Below are 16,260 nucleotides of genomic sequence, written 5' to 3' on the forward strand. Positions count from 1 at the left end.
GGTCACCAGTCTCCTCCAGTTCTGTTCTGATTAGTTTAATCATATAGATCCATTACATGAAGGGTAATAGTACATAATATATATATTTTTTTCTCTAAGATGCCTTAGTTTACCCTCCCAGTTGTGTCTGCCGTGGAGGAGCTTTAAATTAATTAATTTAGCATGTTTCCTTTTATTTATTTATTTCTAAAGGTTTTTGCTATATAGTTTTGTACTTACTGTTATTGATTTGTACCGAGCTCAAAAAGGAGAGAAGAAGAATACAGAATACATGTAAGAATAGATCTCATCTAGAACACTGACACTATCCCTTATTGTTTGTAGGTTTCACCACAAACAAAATGACTAAATGAGCCATAACATTTTGAAGGAGGGGAAAAAGCAAGCAAGTATGTTCCAGGAAGCAGGATGTTACAGTGCTGGGTATTTAAAGAGTGACAAACCTGAAAACCATAGTTCACATGATGGTGCTGCAGACATGGGTGTGTGTGCTGGCTGTGGCAAGTATTCTAGTTCAAGGTAAGTGTGGTTCAGGGGACAATGGTTTATTTTTACTTTAACACTATAATTTTGGATATATAGTTTAAATGGAAAGAAATGTGTACCCATTTGTCAAAAACATCTATATATGCAAAAGTGTTTATTCTTAATGTAAAAACTTAACAAGAAACTTTAATTTATTTCACAGAATCAAACTCTCAACTTTATGGTGAGTGAATTTGTAAACATTTGTAAACATTTACCTTTGCATTGCAGTAATAACTAACTCTCGCAATAGATTCATTCTAGAACCAGTCAGATACAAAGCTGTTTAACCTTCAATATTTTCAGAAATGTAACAACGCTTCTGTGTCAAAACAAAAACATTCAAAGTGTAACTTTAAAGTATAATGGCTTTCATCAAATCTGTCCAGATTTCATTATAGGCCCTGTGAATATTTATGTATTTCAGTGTGTGGAAGAACCCCACTCAACAACAGAATAGTGGGGGGTGAGGATGCCCCAGCAGGAAGCTGGCCCTGGCAGGCCAGCCTGCACAGATTTGGCGGCCATGTTTGTGGTGGATCCCTCATCAACAAGGAGTGGGTGATCTCGGCAGCCCACTGCTTTTCCCGGTGAGCAGTAAAAGAAAAAATTACTTTTAAAGTAAATTCCGAGCCTTGAAAATGTGTGTAGTTTGTAAACCATTTCGAAAACATTATTTTAAGGTGGTTTAATGTGTTAACTGCTTTCACAAACCCAAGTGTTAAAATGTTTTCATAGACTCAATACCAGAGGTTGGAAAATATTCTTGGGACGACAAAACCAGAAGGGCAGAAACCCGAAGCAGATAAGGAGAACCGTGTCTAAAATCATCAAACATCCAGCTTATGACAAAGACACCAGTAACAACGACATTGCTCTGATCAGACTCTCCTCACCTGTCAGATTCACCAAATACATCAGACCTGTCTGTCTGGCTGCCACTGACAGTGTTTTCAACAGTGGTACAGACAGCTGGGTCACTGGCTGGGGTTCCATCAAAGAAGGAGGTGAGGACCTAGTTCATTTTGGTAAAATATATTTTGAAGGTGCCAGTTTCTCAGAAACAGCACCTCTTGTGGTGATAATGAAAAGATGACACATGGTTTTTGATCCTGTTGAATTTCATGTGTTGTTTTGGCCTTTAACCCTTGAGTTATCTTCGGGTCATTCTGGCCCATCAGTCATTGTGACCCACCGTCGTATTGCGGCAACTTTAACGCATACAAAAACAAAGTGAAGCATTTTCTTTTAACCGTTGGGCTGTCTCAGACCCCCCACATTGCGAAGGTTAAAAGAAAAATATTTTTATTTGTTTTTGTATTGCGTAAAATTGGGTAAACACAACGATGGTTCGTTATGAACCTTTGGGTCATGTGACCCGAAGGCAGCACAAGGGTTAACAAATCGTACTCTCCACCACAGTCCCTCTGCCCCCCCCACAAGCTCTGCAGGAAGTGGAGGTTCCAGTTCTGGGGAACAGACAGTGTAACTGCCTCAATGGGGTCGGCTCCATCACAGACAACATGATCTGTGCAGGTCTTCTGGCAGGAGGCAAAGACTCGTGTCAGGTTGGCTAACTCACTTGTCCTACAGATTTAGGATTTGACAAAACTTCTGTGATTCACAATTTGAAAGTGTTGCCATACAATTTTCTCAGGGTGACGCTGGAAGTCCAATGGTGAACAAGCAGAAGTCTGTCTGGATCCAGTCTGGAATCGTTAGTTTTGGTTTCGGCTGTGGTCGACCCAATCTTCCCGGAGTCTACACCAGAGTGTCCAGTTACCAGTCCTGGATCAACTCCAAGATCAGCACCGACAAGCCAGGCTTCGTCCAGTTCACCTCCAGTGGGGTGGATGCTGACAGCAGTTACACCTGCCCTGGGCTGCCTCCCCCTGCAGTTGTGGCCACTACAGCTGTTTCTACAACAAAAGCACCTGCCATAATCGCTGCAAGTGCGGAGGGTGAGTTTTGGATTGTGCCTCTTTTTGATACACAATCAGACCCAGATTGTCAATATTAGCAGTGGTGTTACACGTCATAAATAAAGATCTCTGCTTCCCCGATTCTCCAGTGTGTGGAAGAACCCCACTCAACAACAGAATAGTGGGGGGTGAGGATGCCCCAGCAGGAAGCTGGCCCTGGCAGGCCAGCCTGCAGTTATTTGGCGGCCATGTTTGTGGTGGATCCCTCATCAACAAGGAGTGGGTGATCTCTGCAGCCCACTGCTTTGACAGGTTGGTGAGACAAACTGTAGACGTAAGACGCTCTGAATGAAACAATTAATATGAAAAATAAATGACTCCAGCCATATTACAAATACACTGGCTGAAAGTATTTTTTCAGGCTATTTTCCTCCAAATGCTAAAGTTATGTCTCTCACAGCTCAAACCCGAGGGGCTGGACAGTTGTCTTGGGCCAACAGAACCTGGAGGGTAGTAATCCCAACCAAGAGTCCAGAACTGTTGCTGAGATTGTCCTCCATCCAGCTTATAACAGCGGCACCAGTAACAACGACATTGCTCTGCTCAGACTCTCCTCACCTGTTGGCTTCACTGACTACATCAGACCTGTCTGTCTGGCTGCCGCTGACAGTGTTTTCAACAGTGGCATTGACAGCTGGGTCACTGGCTGGGGTGCCATCAAAGAAGGAGGTGAGGACCTAGTTCAACAGTCACATGTTATAAATATTGTTTAAATCCCATTTACAAGAGATAGAACCTGTTGTGGATGAGTTGAATTCATGTCATATTTAAAAATTCCTTCTCTGCATCTCCCTCAGTGGCTCTGCCCTCCCCACAAGCTCTGCAGGAAGTGGAGGTTCCAGTTCTGGGGAACAGACAGTGTAACTGCCTCAATGGGGTCGGCTCCATCACAGACAACATGATCTGTGCAGGTCTTCTGGCAGGAGGCAAAGACTCGTGTCAGGTTGGCTAACTCACTTGTCCTACAGAGTTACAATTTATCATAACCTTTGTGATTCACTATAAAAATGTATTGCCAAACTATTTTGTCAGGGTGACTCTGGAGGTCCAATGGTGAACAAGCAGAAGTCTGTCTGGATCCAGTCTGGAATCGTTAGTTTTGGTTTCGGCTGTGCTCGGCCCAATCTTCCCGGAGTCTACACTAGAGTGTCCAGTTACCAGTCCTGGATCAACTCCAAGATCAGCACCGACAAGCCAGGCTTCGCCCAGTTCACCTCCAGTGGGGTGGATGCTGACAGCAGTTACACCTGCCCTGGGCTGCCTCCCCCTGCAGTTGTGGCCACAACAGCTGTTTCTACAACAAAAGCACCTGCCATAATCGCAGCAAGTGCGGAGGGTGAGTTTTGGATTGTGCCTCTTTTTGATACACAATCAGACCCAGATTGTCAATATTAGCAGTGGTGTTACACGTCATAAAGAAAGATCTCTGCTTCCCCGACTCTCCAGTGTGTGGAAGAACCCCACTCAACAACAGAATAGTGGGGGGTGAGGATGCCCCAGCAGGAAGCTGGCCCTGGCAGGCCAGCCTGCAGTTATTTGGCGGCCATGTTTGTGGTGGATCCCTCATCAACAAGGAGTGGGTGATCTCTGCAGCCCACTGCTTTGACAGGTTGGTGAGACAAACTGTAGACGTAAGACGCTCTGAATGAAACAATTAATATGAAAAATAAATGACTCCAGCCATATTACAAATACACTGGCTGAAAGTATTTTTTCAGGCTATTTTCCTCCAAATGCTAAAGTTATGTCTCTCACAGCTCAAACCCGAGGGGCTGGACAGTTGTCTTGGGCCAACAGAACCTGGAGGGTAGTAATCCCAACCAAGAGTCCAGAACTGTTGCTGAGATTGTCCTCCATCCAGCTTATAACAGCGGCACCAGTAACAACGACATTGCTCTGCTCAGACTCTCCTCACCTGTTGGCTTCACTGACTACATCAGACCTGTCTGTCTGGCTGCCGCTGACAGTGTTTTCAACAGTGGCATTGACAGCTGGGTCACTGGCTGGGGTGCCATCAAAGAAGGAGGTGAGGACCTAGTTCAACAGTCACATGTTATAAATATTGTTTAAATCCCATTTACAAGAGATAGAACCTGTTGTGGATGAGTTGAATTCATGTCATATTTAAAAATTCCTTCTCTGCATCTCCCTCAGTGGCTCTGCCCTCCCCACAAGCTCTGCAGGAAGTGGAGGTTCCAGTTCTGGGGAACAGACAGTGTAACTGCCTCAATGGGGTCGGCTCCATCACAGACAACATGATCTGTGCAGGTCTTCTGGCAGGAGGCAAAGACTCGTGTCAGGTTGGCTAACTCACTTGTCCTACAGAGTTACAATTTATCATAACCTTTGTGATTCACTATAAAAATGTATTGCCAAACTATTTTGTCAGGGTGACTCTGGAGGTCCAATGGTGAACAAGCAGAAGTCTGTCTGGATCCAGTCTGGAATCGTTAGTTTTGGTTTCGGCTGTGCTCGGCCCAATCTTCCCGGAGTCTACACTAGAGTGTCCAGTTACCAGTCCTGGATCAACTCCAAGATCAGCACCGACAAGCCAGGCTTCGCCCAGTTCACCTCCAGTGGGGTGGATGCTGACAGCAGTTACACCTGCCCTGGGCTGCCTCCCCCTGCAGTTGTGGCCACAACAGCTGTTTCTACAACAAAAGCACCTGCCATAATCGCAGCAAGTGCGGAGGGTGAGTTTTGGATTGTGCCTCTTTTTGATACACAATCAGACCCAGATTGTCAATATTAGCAGTGGTGTTACACGTCATAAAGAAAGATCTCTGCTTCCCCGACTCTCCAGTGTGTGGAAGAACCCCACTCAACAACAGAATAGTGGGGGGTGAGGATGCCCCAGCAGGAAGCTGGCCCTGGCAGGCCAGCCTGCAGTTATTTGGCGGCCATGTTTGTGGTGGATCCCTCATCAACAAGGAGTGGGTGATCTCTGCAGCCCACTGCTTTGACAGGTTGGTGAGACAAACTGTAGACGTAAGACGCTCTGAATGAAACAATTAATATGAAAAATAAATGACTCCAGCCATATTACAAATACACTGGCTGAAAGTATTTTTTCAGGCTATTTTCCTCCAAATGCTAAAGTTATGTCTCTCACAGCTCAAACCCGAGGGGCTGGACAGTTGTCTTGGGCCAACAGAACCTGGAGGGTAGTAATCCCAACCAAGAGTCCAGAACTGTTGCTGAGATTGTCCTCCATCCAGCTTATAACAGCGGCACCAGTAACAACGACATTGCTCTGCTCAGACTCTCCTCACCTGTTGGCTTCACTGACTACATCAGACCTGTCTGTCTGGCTGCCACTGACAGTGTTTTCAACAGTGGCATTGACAGCTGGGTCACTGGCTGGGGTGCCATCAAAGAAGGAGGTGAGGACCTAGTTCAACAGTCACATGTTATAAATATTGTTTAAATCCCATTTACAAGAGATAGAACCTGTTGTGGATGAGTTGAATTCATGTCATATTTAAAAATTCCTTCTCTGCATCTCCCTCAGTGGCTCTGCCCTCACCACAAGCTCTGCAGGAAGTGGAGGTTCCAGTTCTGGGGAACAGACAGTGTAACTGCCTCAATGGGGTCGGCTCCATCACAGACAACATGATCTGTGCAGGTCTTCTGGCAGGAGGCAAAGACTCGTGTCAGGTTGGCTAACTCACTTGTCCTACAGAGTTACAATTTATCATAACCTTTGTGATTCACTATAAAAATGTATTGCCAAACTATTTTGTCAGGGTGACTCTGGAGGTCCAATGGTGAACAAGCAGAAGTCTGTCTGGATCCAGTCTGGAATCGTTAGTTTTGGTTTCGGCTGTGCTCGGCCCAATCTTCCCGGAGTCTACACTAGAGTGTCCAGTTACCAGTCCTGGATCAACTCCAAGATCAGCACTGACAAGCCAGGCTTCGCCCAGTTCACCTCCAGTGGGGTGGATGCTGACAGCAGTTACACCTGCCCTGGGCTGCCTCCCCCTGCAGTTGTGGCCACAACAGCTGTTTCTACAACAAAAGCACCTGCCATAATCGCTGCAAGTGCGGAGGGTGAGTTTTGGATTGTGCCTCTTTTTGATACACAATCAGACCCAGATTGTCAATATTAGCAGTGGTGTTACACGTCATAAAGAAAGATCTCTGCTTCCCCGATTCTCCAGTGTGTGGAAGAACCCCACTCAACAACAGAATAGTGGGGGGTGAGGATGCCCCAGCAGGAAGCTGGCCCTGGCAGGCCAGCCTGCAGTTATTTGGCGGCCATGTTTGTGGTGGATCCCTCATCAACAAGGAGTGGGTGATCTCTGCAGCCCACTGCTTTGACAGGTTGGTGAGACAAACTGTAGACGTAAGACGCTCTGAATGAAACAATTAATATGAAAAATAAATGACTCCAGCCATATTACAAATACACTGGCTGAAAGTATTTTTTCAGGCTATTTTCCTCCAAATGCTAAAGTTATGTCTCTCACAGCTCAAACCCGAGGGGCTGGACAGTTGTCTTGGGCCAACAGAACCTGGAGGGTAGTAATCCCAACCAAGAGTCCAGAACTGTTGCTGAGATTGTCCTCCATCCAGCTTATAACAGCGGCACCAGTAACAACGACATTGCTCTGCTCAGACTCTCCTCACCTGTTGGCTTCACTGACTACATCAGACCTGTCTGTCTGGCTGCCACTGACAGTGTTTTCAACAGTGGCATTGACAGCTGGGTCACTGGCTGGGGTGCCATCAAAGAAGGAGGTGAGGACCTAGTTCAACAGTCACATGTTATAAATATTGTTTAAATCCCATTTACAAGAGATAGAACCTGTTGTGGATGAGTTGAATTCATGTCATATTTAAAAATTCCTTCTCTGCATCTCCCTCAGTGGCTCTGCCCTCCCCACAAGCTCTGCAGGAAGTGGAGGTTCCAGTTCTGGGGAACAGACAGTGTAACTGCCTCAATGGGGTCGGCTCCATCACAGACAACATGATCTGTGCAGGTCTTCTGGCAGGAGGCAAAGACTCGTGTCAGGTTGGCTAACTCACTTGTCCTACAGAGTTACAATTTATCATAACCTTTGTGATTCACTATAAAAATGTATTGCCAAACTATTTTGTCAGGGTGACTCTGGAGGTCCAATGGTGAACAAGCAGAAGTCTGTCTGGATCCAGTCTGGAATCGTTAGTTTTGGTTTCGGCTGTGCTCGGCCCAATCTTCCCGGAGTCTACACCAGAGTGTCCAGTTACCAGTCCTGGATCAACTCCAAGATCAGCACCGACAAGCCAGGCTTCATCCAGTTCACCTCCAGTGGGGTGAATGCTGACAGCAGTTACACCTGCCCTGGGCTGCCACCCCGTGCCAATGTTATGCTTGCCGTTACATCACCAACTGGTTCTCCAACTACAGCACCTGCCATACTTGTTACAAGTGCTGAGGGTGAGTGTCATATTATAAGTTTTTTAGATCCACAACAAGATGTCCAGTAGATTGTATGGTTGGTTATTGGTCTTACCCTCATAAGGAAAATCTGTTTTTCCAATTCTCCAGTGTGTGGAAGAACCCCACTCAACAACAGAATAGTGGGGGGTGAGGATGCCCCAGCAGGAAGCTGGCCCTGGCAGGCCAGCCTGCAGAATTTTGGCGGCCATGTTTGCGGTGGATCCCTCATCAACAAGGAGTGGGTGATCTCGGCAGCCCACTGCTTTGACAGGTGTGTGGTCATATGAAACAGTGGTAAATGAATATCTGTATGTGCACATGCATTGAAATAACTTAACCCATTTCTGTTCATCGTACATTTTTTCCTTGTAGATCTTTTGATCCTGACCTTGCCACTGATAAGGTAGTCACTTTAATAAGAATGTCTAAACTGGTTGGTTTCTTCCACTACAGCTCAAGCACGGTTGGTTGGAGTGTATCCTTGGGCCAACAGAACCTGGAGGGTAGTAATCCCAACCAAGAGTCCAGAACTGTTGCTGAGATTGTCCTCCATCCAGCTTATAACAGCGGCACCAGTAACAACGACATTGCTCTGCTCAGACTCTCCTCACCTGTTGGCTTCACTGACTACATCAGACCTGTCTGTCTGGCTGCCGCTGACAGTGTTTTCAACAGTGGCATTGACAGCTGGGTCACTGGCTGGGGTGCCATCAAAGAAGGAGGTGAGAGGACCTAGTTCATCTTGGCGTAAGATTTATATCAGGTTCCATTTTCTGAGAAACAGCACCTATGCTGGTGATAGTGAAAAGATGACACATGGTTTTTGATCCTGTTGAATTTCATGTGTTGTTTCGGCCTTTAACAAATCGTACTCTCCACCACAGTCCCTCTGCCCTCCCCACAAGCTCTGCAGGAAGTGGAGGTTCCAGTTCTGGGGAACAGACAGTGTAACTGCCTCAATGGGGTCGGCTCCATCACAGACAACATGATCTGTGCGGGTCTTCTGGCAGGAGGCAAAGACTCGTGTCAGGTAGAATTACTCCTAAATCACAAGCTTAATATTAATTAAACGTGGAAGTATAAAGATAACTAACCTAAGATCTATCATCTCAGGGTGACTCTGGAGGTCCAATGGTGAACAAGCAGAAGTCTGTCTGGATCCAGTCTGGAATCGTTAGTTTTGGTCTCGGCTGTGCTCGGCCCAATCTTCCCGGAGTCTACGCCAGAGTGTCCAGTTACCAGTCCTGGATCAACTCCAAGATCAGCACCGACAAGCCAGGCTTCGTCCAGTTCACCTCCAGTGGGGTGGATGCTGACAGCAGTTACACCTGCCCTGGGCTGCCTCCCCCTGCCACTGCAGGTCCTGCAGTTATCACCTCAACTGGTTCTCCAACTACAGCACCTGCCATACTTGTTACAAGTGCTGAGGGTGAGTGTCATATTATAAGTGTTTTAGATCCACAACAAGATGTCCAGTAGATTGTATGGTTGGTTATTGGTTTTACCCTCATAAGGAAAATCTGTTTTTCCAATTCTCTAGTATGTGGAAGAACCCCACTCAACAACAGAATAGTGGGGGGTGAGGATGCCCCAGCAGGAAGCTGGCCCTGGCAGGCCAGCCTGCAGAATTTTGGCGGCCATGTTTGCGGTGGATCCCTCATCAACAAGGAGTGGGTGATCTCGGCAGCCCACTGCTTTGACAGGTGTGTGGTCATATGAAACAGTGGTAAATGAATATCTGTATGTGCACATGCATTGAAATAACTTAACCCATTTCTGTTCATCGTACATTTTTTCCTTGTAGATCTTTTGATCCTGACCTTGCCACTGATAAGGTAGTCACTTTAATAAGAATGTCTAAACTGGTTGGTTTCTTCCACTACAGCTCAAGCACGGTTGGTTGGAGTGTATCCTTGGGCCAACAGAACCTGGAGGGTAGTAATCCCAACCAAGAGTCCAGAACTGTTGCTGAGATTGTCCTCCATCCAGCTTATAACAGCGGCACCAGTAACAACGACATTGCTCTGCTCAGACTCTCCTCACCTGTTGGCTTCACTGACTACATCAGACCTGTCTGTCTGGCTGCCGCTGACAGTGTTTTCAACAGTGGCATTGACAGCTGGGTCACTGGCTGGGGTGCCATCAAAGAAGGAGGTGAGAGGACCTAGTTCATCTTGGCGTAAGATTTATATCAGGTTCCATTTTCTGAGAAACAGCACCTATGCTGGTGATAGTGAAAAGATGACACATGGTTTTTGATCCTGTTGAATTTCATGTGTTGTTTCGGCCTTTAACAAATCGTACTCTCCACCACAGTCCCTCTGCCCTCCCCACAAGCTCTGCAGGAAGTGGAGGTTCCAGTTCTGGGGAACAGACAGTGTAACTGCCTCAATGGGGTCGGCTCCATCACAGACAACATGATCTGTGCGGGTCTTCTGGCAGGAGGCAAAGACTCGTGTCAGGTAGAATTACTCCTAAATCACAAGCTTAATATTAATTAAACGTGGAAGTATAAAGATAACTAACCTAAGATCTATCATCTCAGGGTGACTCTGGAGGTCCAATGGTGAACAAGCAGAAGTCTGTCTGGATCCAGTCTGGAATCGTTAGTTTTGGTCTCGGCTGTGCTCGGCCCAATCTTCCCGGAGTCTACGCCAGAGTGTCCAGTTACCAGTCCTGGATCAACTCCAAGATCAGCACCGACAAGCCAGGCTTCGTCCAGTTCACCTCCAGTGGGGTGGATGCTGACAGCAGTTACACCTGCCCTGGGCTGCCTCCCCCTGCCACTGCAGGTCCTGCAGTTATCACCTCAACTGGTTCTCCAACTACAGCACCTGCCATACTTGTTACAAGTGCTGAGGGTGAGTGTCATATTATAAGTGTTTTAGATCCACAACAAGATGTCCAGTAGATTGTATGGTTGGTTATTGGTTTTACCCTCATAAGGAAAATCTGTTTTTCCAATTCTCTAGTATGTGGAAGAACCCCACTCAACAACAGAATAGTGGGGGGTGAGGATGCTCCAGCAGGAAGCTGGCCCTGGCAGGCCAGCCTGCAGCGATTTGGCGGCCATGTTTGTGGTGGATCCCTCATCAACAAGGAGTGGGTGATCTCTGCAGCCCACTGCTTCTCAAGGTAGGCCATCAAATCCATGCTTTCATAGAGAAATGTCCAGGACACAAACCCTCACGTAATGTTCTGCAGGCTACAGCAAATTGTACAGGAATGTTTGTAGCACTCTGACCACAAAATCCCTCTCAATGTTACAAAAGTGGCAATAACATACAATTTACAATACCCTAATGTATATTGGCTGTTCATGGATGTACTGGTGGACTTTATTTAAAAGCTTGCCCGACCTACTGTTGAGTTTGCACACATTTTTTTGTTGTTGCTCGAAGTTAAAATAAATTTAAGTTCCTTGAGTAACTTCTCTTCTTTTCATACACAACATTGAATATATAAACCTTTTCTTGTCTAATCTCTCCGAGTTGTAACCGCCACAAGATTGAACAAATGTTGCTAATGTTAACTGTAGCCTACTCTGTTCATGCGCTAGACAAGCAGTCCTTGCGCGACCTAGGCTACCTATTGCTTGTTAAAAAACTAACTTTCAATGTCCGACTACAGTTTCGTCTCGACCAGCTCAGATTAGAAATCACAAACCGTCCCCCCTCAAATGTCCTACCTTGCTGCCAGATGAAGTGGTATACCTTGACGCTCTTTTGTCTTTATGTTTTACAGTTCAATAAGAAAATAAATCCCCACAAATTCACGAAGGATAACGTTCTTCATATTTAGCGTACATAGTAGCTAATTGCACACATTTAAAGATTCCGATTTGGAGTAGTCTACAACTCCTCTAAGACTCAGATCATTTTCACGGACATCTAGTCTTCATCTTGAAATTGGTTTCCCATAGAAAAATACAAATAAAGATTAAAATAACACCTGTTTATATGTATTTACACGCTGCTTATTTAGAACTAGGGATGAGTCGCTCGCGAATGAGCCTCTTGTAGGTGAACGTCGGGAGCTGGCTCGCATATCTGAAGAGCCGACTCTATTTTTAATAGATTAATATAGCCTATAGAAATTAAATGATTATGTAATAATGAAATAATTAACGATTTTAATTGTATTTAAAATAATTCTCTACTTCAAAGAACAACAACAACAAAAAAATATATATAGGCCTAAAGGCCCACACACATTCGTTTTCACTGTCTGATCAGCCTCACATTCTGTTCCTGTCAATCATACACGCGGTGTCAACCAATTATACTGCATGAGGGAGGGCCGAGCCAACTCACACACAGTCAGAGGAGTAGTCTAAAACTCGGAGGAGAGCCATAACAAATCAATGCATTTTCAAAGACATTGTGGTTTAGGTAGAGTTTGATTTCATTTAATAATTTAATTAGAATTGTTTTCACACCTATCATAGTCAAAGTCATAGTTAAAACATTTATGTTTTAAAGAGCCGTTTGGGAGCCAAAAGAGCCGGCTCTTTTCAGTGAGCTGAGTCAAACGAGCCGGCTCACAAAAAAGTGCCGGAATGCCCATCACTATTTAGAACCCATGTTCGCTCTCTTTTTTTTATTGTGCACTACAAATAAGATTTGGCGCATGCGGCTCATTCACCCAATAGGATGCCGATACTGAAAAATAACCATTTGCTAACTTAATCCATTCTGTTATCACAAAGACAATTACAATACAATATTCCAGGGATGTGATTCCTTCTTTATCCTTTCTCAGCTCGAGCACGGTTGGTTGGAGTGTATCCTTGGGCCAACAGAACCTGGAGGGTAGTAATCCCAACCAAGAGTCCAGAACTGTTGCTGAGATTGTCCTCCATCCAGCTTATAACAGCGGCACCAGTAACAACGACATTGCTCTGCTCAGACTCTCCTCACCTGTTGGCTTCACTGACTACATCAGACCTGTCTGTCTGGCTGCCACTGACAGTGTTTTCAACAGTGGCATTGACAGCTGGGTCACTGGCTGGGGTGCCATCAAAGAAGGAGGTGAGAGGACCTAGTTCATCTTGGCGTAAGATTTATATCAGGTTCCATTTTCTGAGAAACAGCACCTATGCTGGTGATAGTGAAAAGATGACACATGGTTTTTGATCCTGTTGAATTTCATGTGTTGTTTCGGCCTTTAACAAATCGTACTCTCCACCACAGTCCCTCTGCCCTCCCCACAAGCTCTGCAGGAAGTGGAGGTTCCAGTTCTTGGGAACAGACAGTGTAACTGCCTCAATGGGGTCGGCTCCATCACAGACAACATGATCTGTGCAGGTCTTCTGGCAGGAGGCAAAGACTCGTGTCAGGTAGAATTACTCCTAAATCACAAGTTTAATATTAATTAAACGTGGAAATGTAAAGATAACTAACTTAAGATCTATCATCTCAGGGTGACTCTGGAGGTCCAATGGTGAACAAGCAGAAGTCTGTCTGGATCCAGTCTGGAATCGTTAGTTTTGGTTTCGGCTGTGCTCGGCCCAATCTTCCCGGAGTCTACACCAGAGTGTCCAGTTACCAGTCCTGGATCAACTCCAAGATCAGCACTGACAAGCCAGGCTTCGTCCAGTTCACCTCCAGTGGGGTGGATTCTGACAGCAGTTACACCTGCCCTGGGCTGCCTCCCCCTGCTACTACAACTATCTACACGTCCAAACCAACCTTGGCCTCAACTACGACCTCAGCTCGTGAGTGTTTAGTTTCATAAATCTTTGCCAAAGTTACTCAAACTGACTTGATATCTTTTTTATCTCATCAGCAAAAATACAAGCTGTTTCAGGTGTCATCTGACCATGGAGAATGCATGAAGGTCCAGAACTCAGGCTAATATTTCTTAATTCCCAAACCCCTGGCCTCTTCCACAGGCGCGGTGTGTGGGCAGAACACGGTCAGTCCTGGCGCAGGTCCCCTTGTCGCGGGAACCTGGCCCTGGATGGTTAGTCTCCATAGAAATGGGTCCCACGTTTGCAGTGGAACCGTACTCACTCAGCAGTTCGTCCTCAGCGCTGCCCAGTGCTTCCCAAGGTACATTCATGTTACAGTTGGTTGATATGTTCAGTTTGTTTAGTTCTCTAAATCATGTTTTTTTCCCCCCCTCCCAGCTCACATCTGAATGTGAGTGACTGGACTGTATACCTGGGATACCAGCAAGTTTCCATGAGCGTTGTGAACATCTTGCTGAGCAACCAGACAGGCCCCAACGTGGCAGTGCTGCAGCTGGCTGAGCCCATCAACTACAGCGACCTCATCCAACCTGTGTGCGTGGATCAGGATGACGTGCATGCCTTCCCCTCAGGCTCCAAGTGCTGGCTGGTGGGCTGGACAGGGGATGGCCCAGGTGAGAGACTGTGTTTGCCACCATGATGTGAAGGCCATTATTTTTGGTTGATGTTATAACATGAGATATAATTTCAACAGAGTTGGCCAAAGTACACACATCCTTCAGTCAAGTAGAAGTACAGATACTCATGTTTAAAAAGACTCTGGTTGAAGTTGAAGTACTGACCTTTTCACTCAAGTTAAAGTAAGGAAGTGTGGGCTCTGAAATATATTTAAGTAAAAAGTAGCCATTGATACACCTGTTTTAGTGTCACGCAGGTAACTGGACCTCACATCATATTAATACAAAAATACACTCAGCACATTTAATTTGAGCATTTCTTTCTAACTTTTCAAACATTTTTCGAAACGTTTTTTCCCCCAAAGAAATAGTAAACTTTTTTTGTAAACTTTTTGTAAAAGTTTTTCTGATACCAGAAAAATCTACAAAAGTATTTGTACTTTGTCACTTCCCATCTCTGCATTTCAATGATGTAGTTAGCCAAGTAGCATGTACAGGTATATTCATCTCTTGAATCCTCCTACCCAAAGCTAAATCTGTCATGAGCGAAATGGAAACCAATGTGACGAGCTGTGGGAACCTGTCCTCCACTGGGAACATCTGCACCAGCTTCACCAACATCCAACAGGTACAGAACCACTACCTTAGTTGAGACACTGGGTTCAGTGTCTGCATCTGAAATTGAGGGCAACACAACATTGATTTATCCTTACACCATTATCCATTCAACCATCTACCTACCTACCTACCCACCTACCCACCTACGTACCTACCTAAGGGCGGCGTATTGTAAAGTGGTGCAGTGTTTCATAAAGCCAACCTGTTGCTGTGTTCACAGGGAGAGCAGGGAGGCCCGGTGATGTGCCAGTCTGGCTCTTCCTGGTTCCAAGCAGGACTGATCACTACAGACGACAGCAGAGCAGCACGTGCTGAGAAAATACAGACGTTTGCCAAGACCTCTGTGTTTGGGGCCTTCCTGAAGGAGACAGTGGGCGATATGCCCTCCCCGGCCACCGTCGCTCCCGTCGTGGGAAAGGCAGCCCACATCTTCCTCCCCCTCTTCTTCTCTCTCTCTCTCCCCATTCTCTCCATCTTCCTGCTTTCTGGTTGATAGTTTTCTCTCTCCATTCTCTCCATCTTCCTGCTTTCTGGTTGATAGTTCTCTCTCTCCATTCTCTCTATCCTCCTGCTTTCTGGTTGATAGTTCTCTCTCTCCATTCTTTCTATCCTCCTGCTTTCTGGGTGATGGTTCCTCTAAACAGCCGTCTGTTGGAACAAGGTTACAGCACTGACATTGGAAATTCTCCTTCCATTTGTGACCTTTCACACCACTACCGGGGAGATGTTATCTGTTTTTTTTTACTTTTGTTCTACCAAAGACAAACAGAAGCACTTTTAACAGTTTGATGATATGAAGGAAACTAGGATTGTTGTAGCATGTGCTAGCTACAATCAACAAAAGGAAATCAATAGACATTTTGTATTTACTGATGTTGCCTTAAGATACTGTATGAACATAAAATGAAGTCAAGTCACTGATGTTTGCAACCTCAATATGAAGATATTCTCAGTGGAGAATTTTTACCGTATGCATATTGTTGAGTATTTGAAAGGATATTACATGTGTAAATAAATATTAATGACACAGCATTAAAATTTATGTTTTTATGTCATTAATTGTTATCCAGACAAATTAGTGATTTATTAGCATGGGGATTTAACACTTTTGCAAGGCACTGTATCCATGTCACATTCTCATTGGGGGCTAAGCACCCCTAAAGGTCTGATCCAGAATCGCTCTATATAGAGCTTGGATAAGTATAGTTAATGATGCATTAAAACTGATGCCCATGGTGAGATGAATTTACATGAGAGCTGGTGACATCGAGATCTCCACTTGAGCATGACAGGTAGGCTACTGGTTATTACTCAGTCGTTAGAGCATTTGCATGCAGATCAATA

General features: G+C 45.4%; 2 protein-coding genes across 2 annotated transcripts; both read left to right on the top strand.

The window, feature by feature from the left end:
- The first annotated feature begins 464 nt into the window (after positions 1-464).
- On the top strand, positions 465-8,216 carry LOC136950060 (transmembrane protease serine 9-like). The gene is given in 23 exon segments (XM_067244144.1): positions 465-519; positions 689-709; positions 953-1,115; positions 1,264-1,532; positions 1,948-2,127; positions 2,130-2,486; positions 2,597-2,759; positions 2,908-3,176; positions 3,305-3,450; positions 3,540-3,843; positions 3,954-4,116; positions 4,265-4,533; positions 4,662-4,807; positions 4,897-5,200; positions 5,311-5,473; positions 5,622-5,890; positions 6,019-6,164; positions 6,254-6,557; positions 6,668-6,830; positions 6,979-7,247; positions 7,376-7,521; positions 7,611-7,926; positions 8,038-8,216. Coding segments are annotated over 23 exon segments (4,764 nt in total).
- A 616-nt stretch (positions 8,217-8,832) lies between these two features.
- Positions 8,833-15,928, top strand: LOC136950020 (serine protease 53-like). Its single transcript, XM_067244106.1, has 14 exons — positions 8,833-8,959; positions 9,043-9,358; positions 9,470-9,632; positions 9,815-10,083; positions 10,246-10,391; positions 10,475-10,790; positions 10,902-11,064; positions 12,691-12,959; positions 13,122-13,267; positions 13,351-13,645; positions 13,823-13,982; positions 14,060-14,295; positions 14,829-14,926; positions 15,137-15,928. The coding sequence occupies exons 1-14, from the start codon at positions 8,915-8,917 to the stop codon at positions 15,407-15,409; spliced, it is 2,895 nt and encodes a 964-aa protein (XP_067100207.1). The 5' UTR covers positions 8,833-8,914; the 3' UTR covers positions 15,410-15,928.
- Positions 15,929-16,260: the final 332 nt, after the last annotated feature.

This window comes from Osmerus mordax, chromosome 10, assembly GCF_038355195.1.
Source record: "Osmerus mordax isolate fOsmMor3 chromosome 10, fOsmMor3.pri, whole genome shotgun sequence".
Classification (NCBI taxonomy): domain Eukaryota; kingdom Metazoa; phylum Chordata; class Actinopteri; order Osmeriformes; family Osmeridae; genus Osmerus; species Osmerus mordax.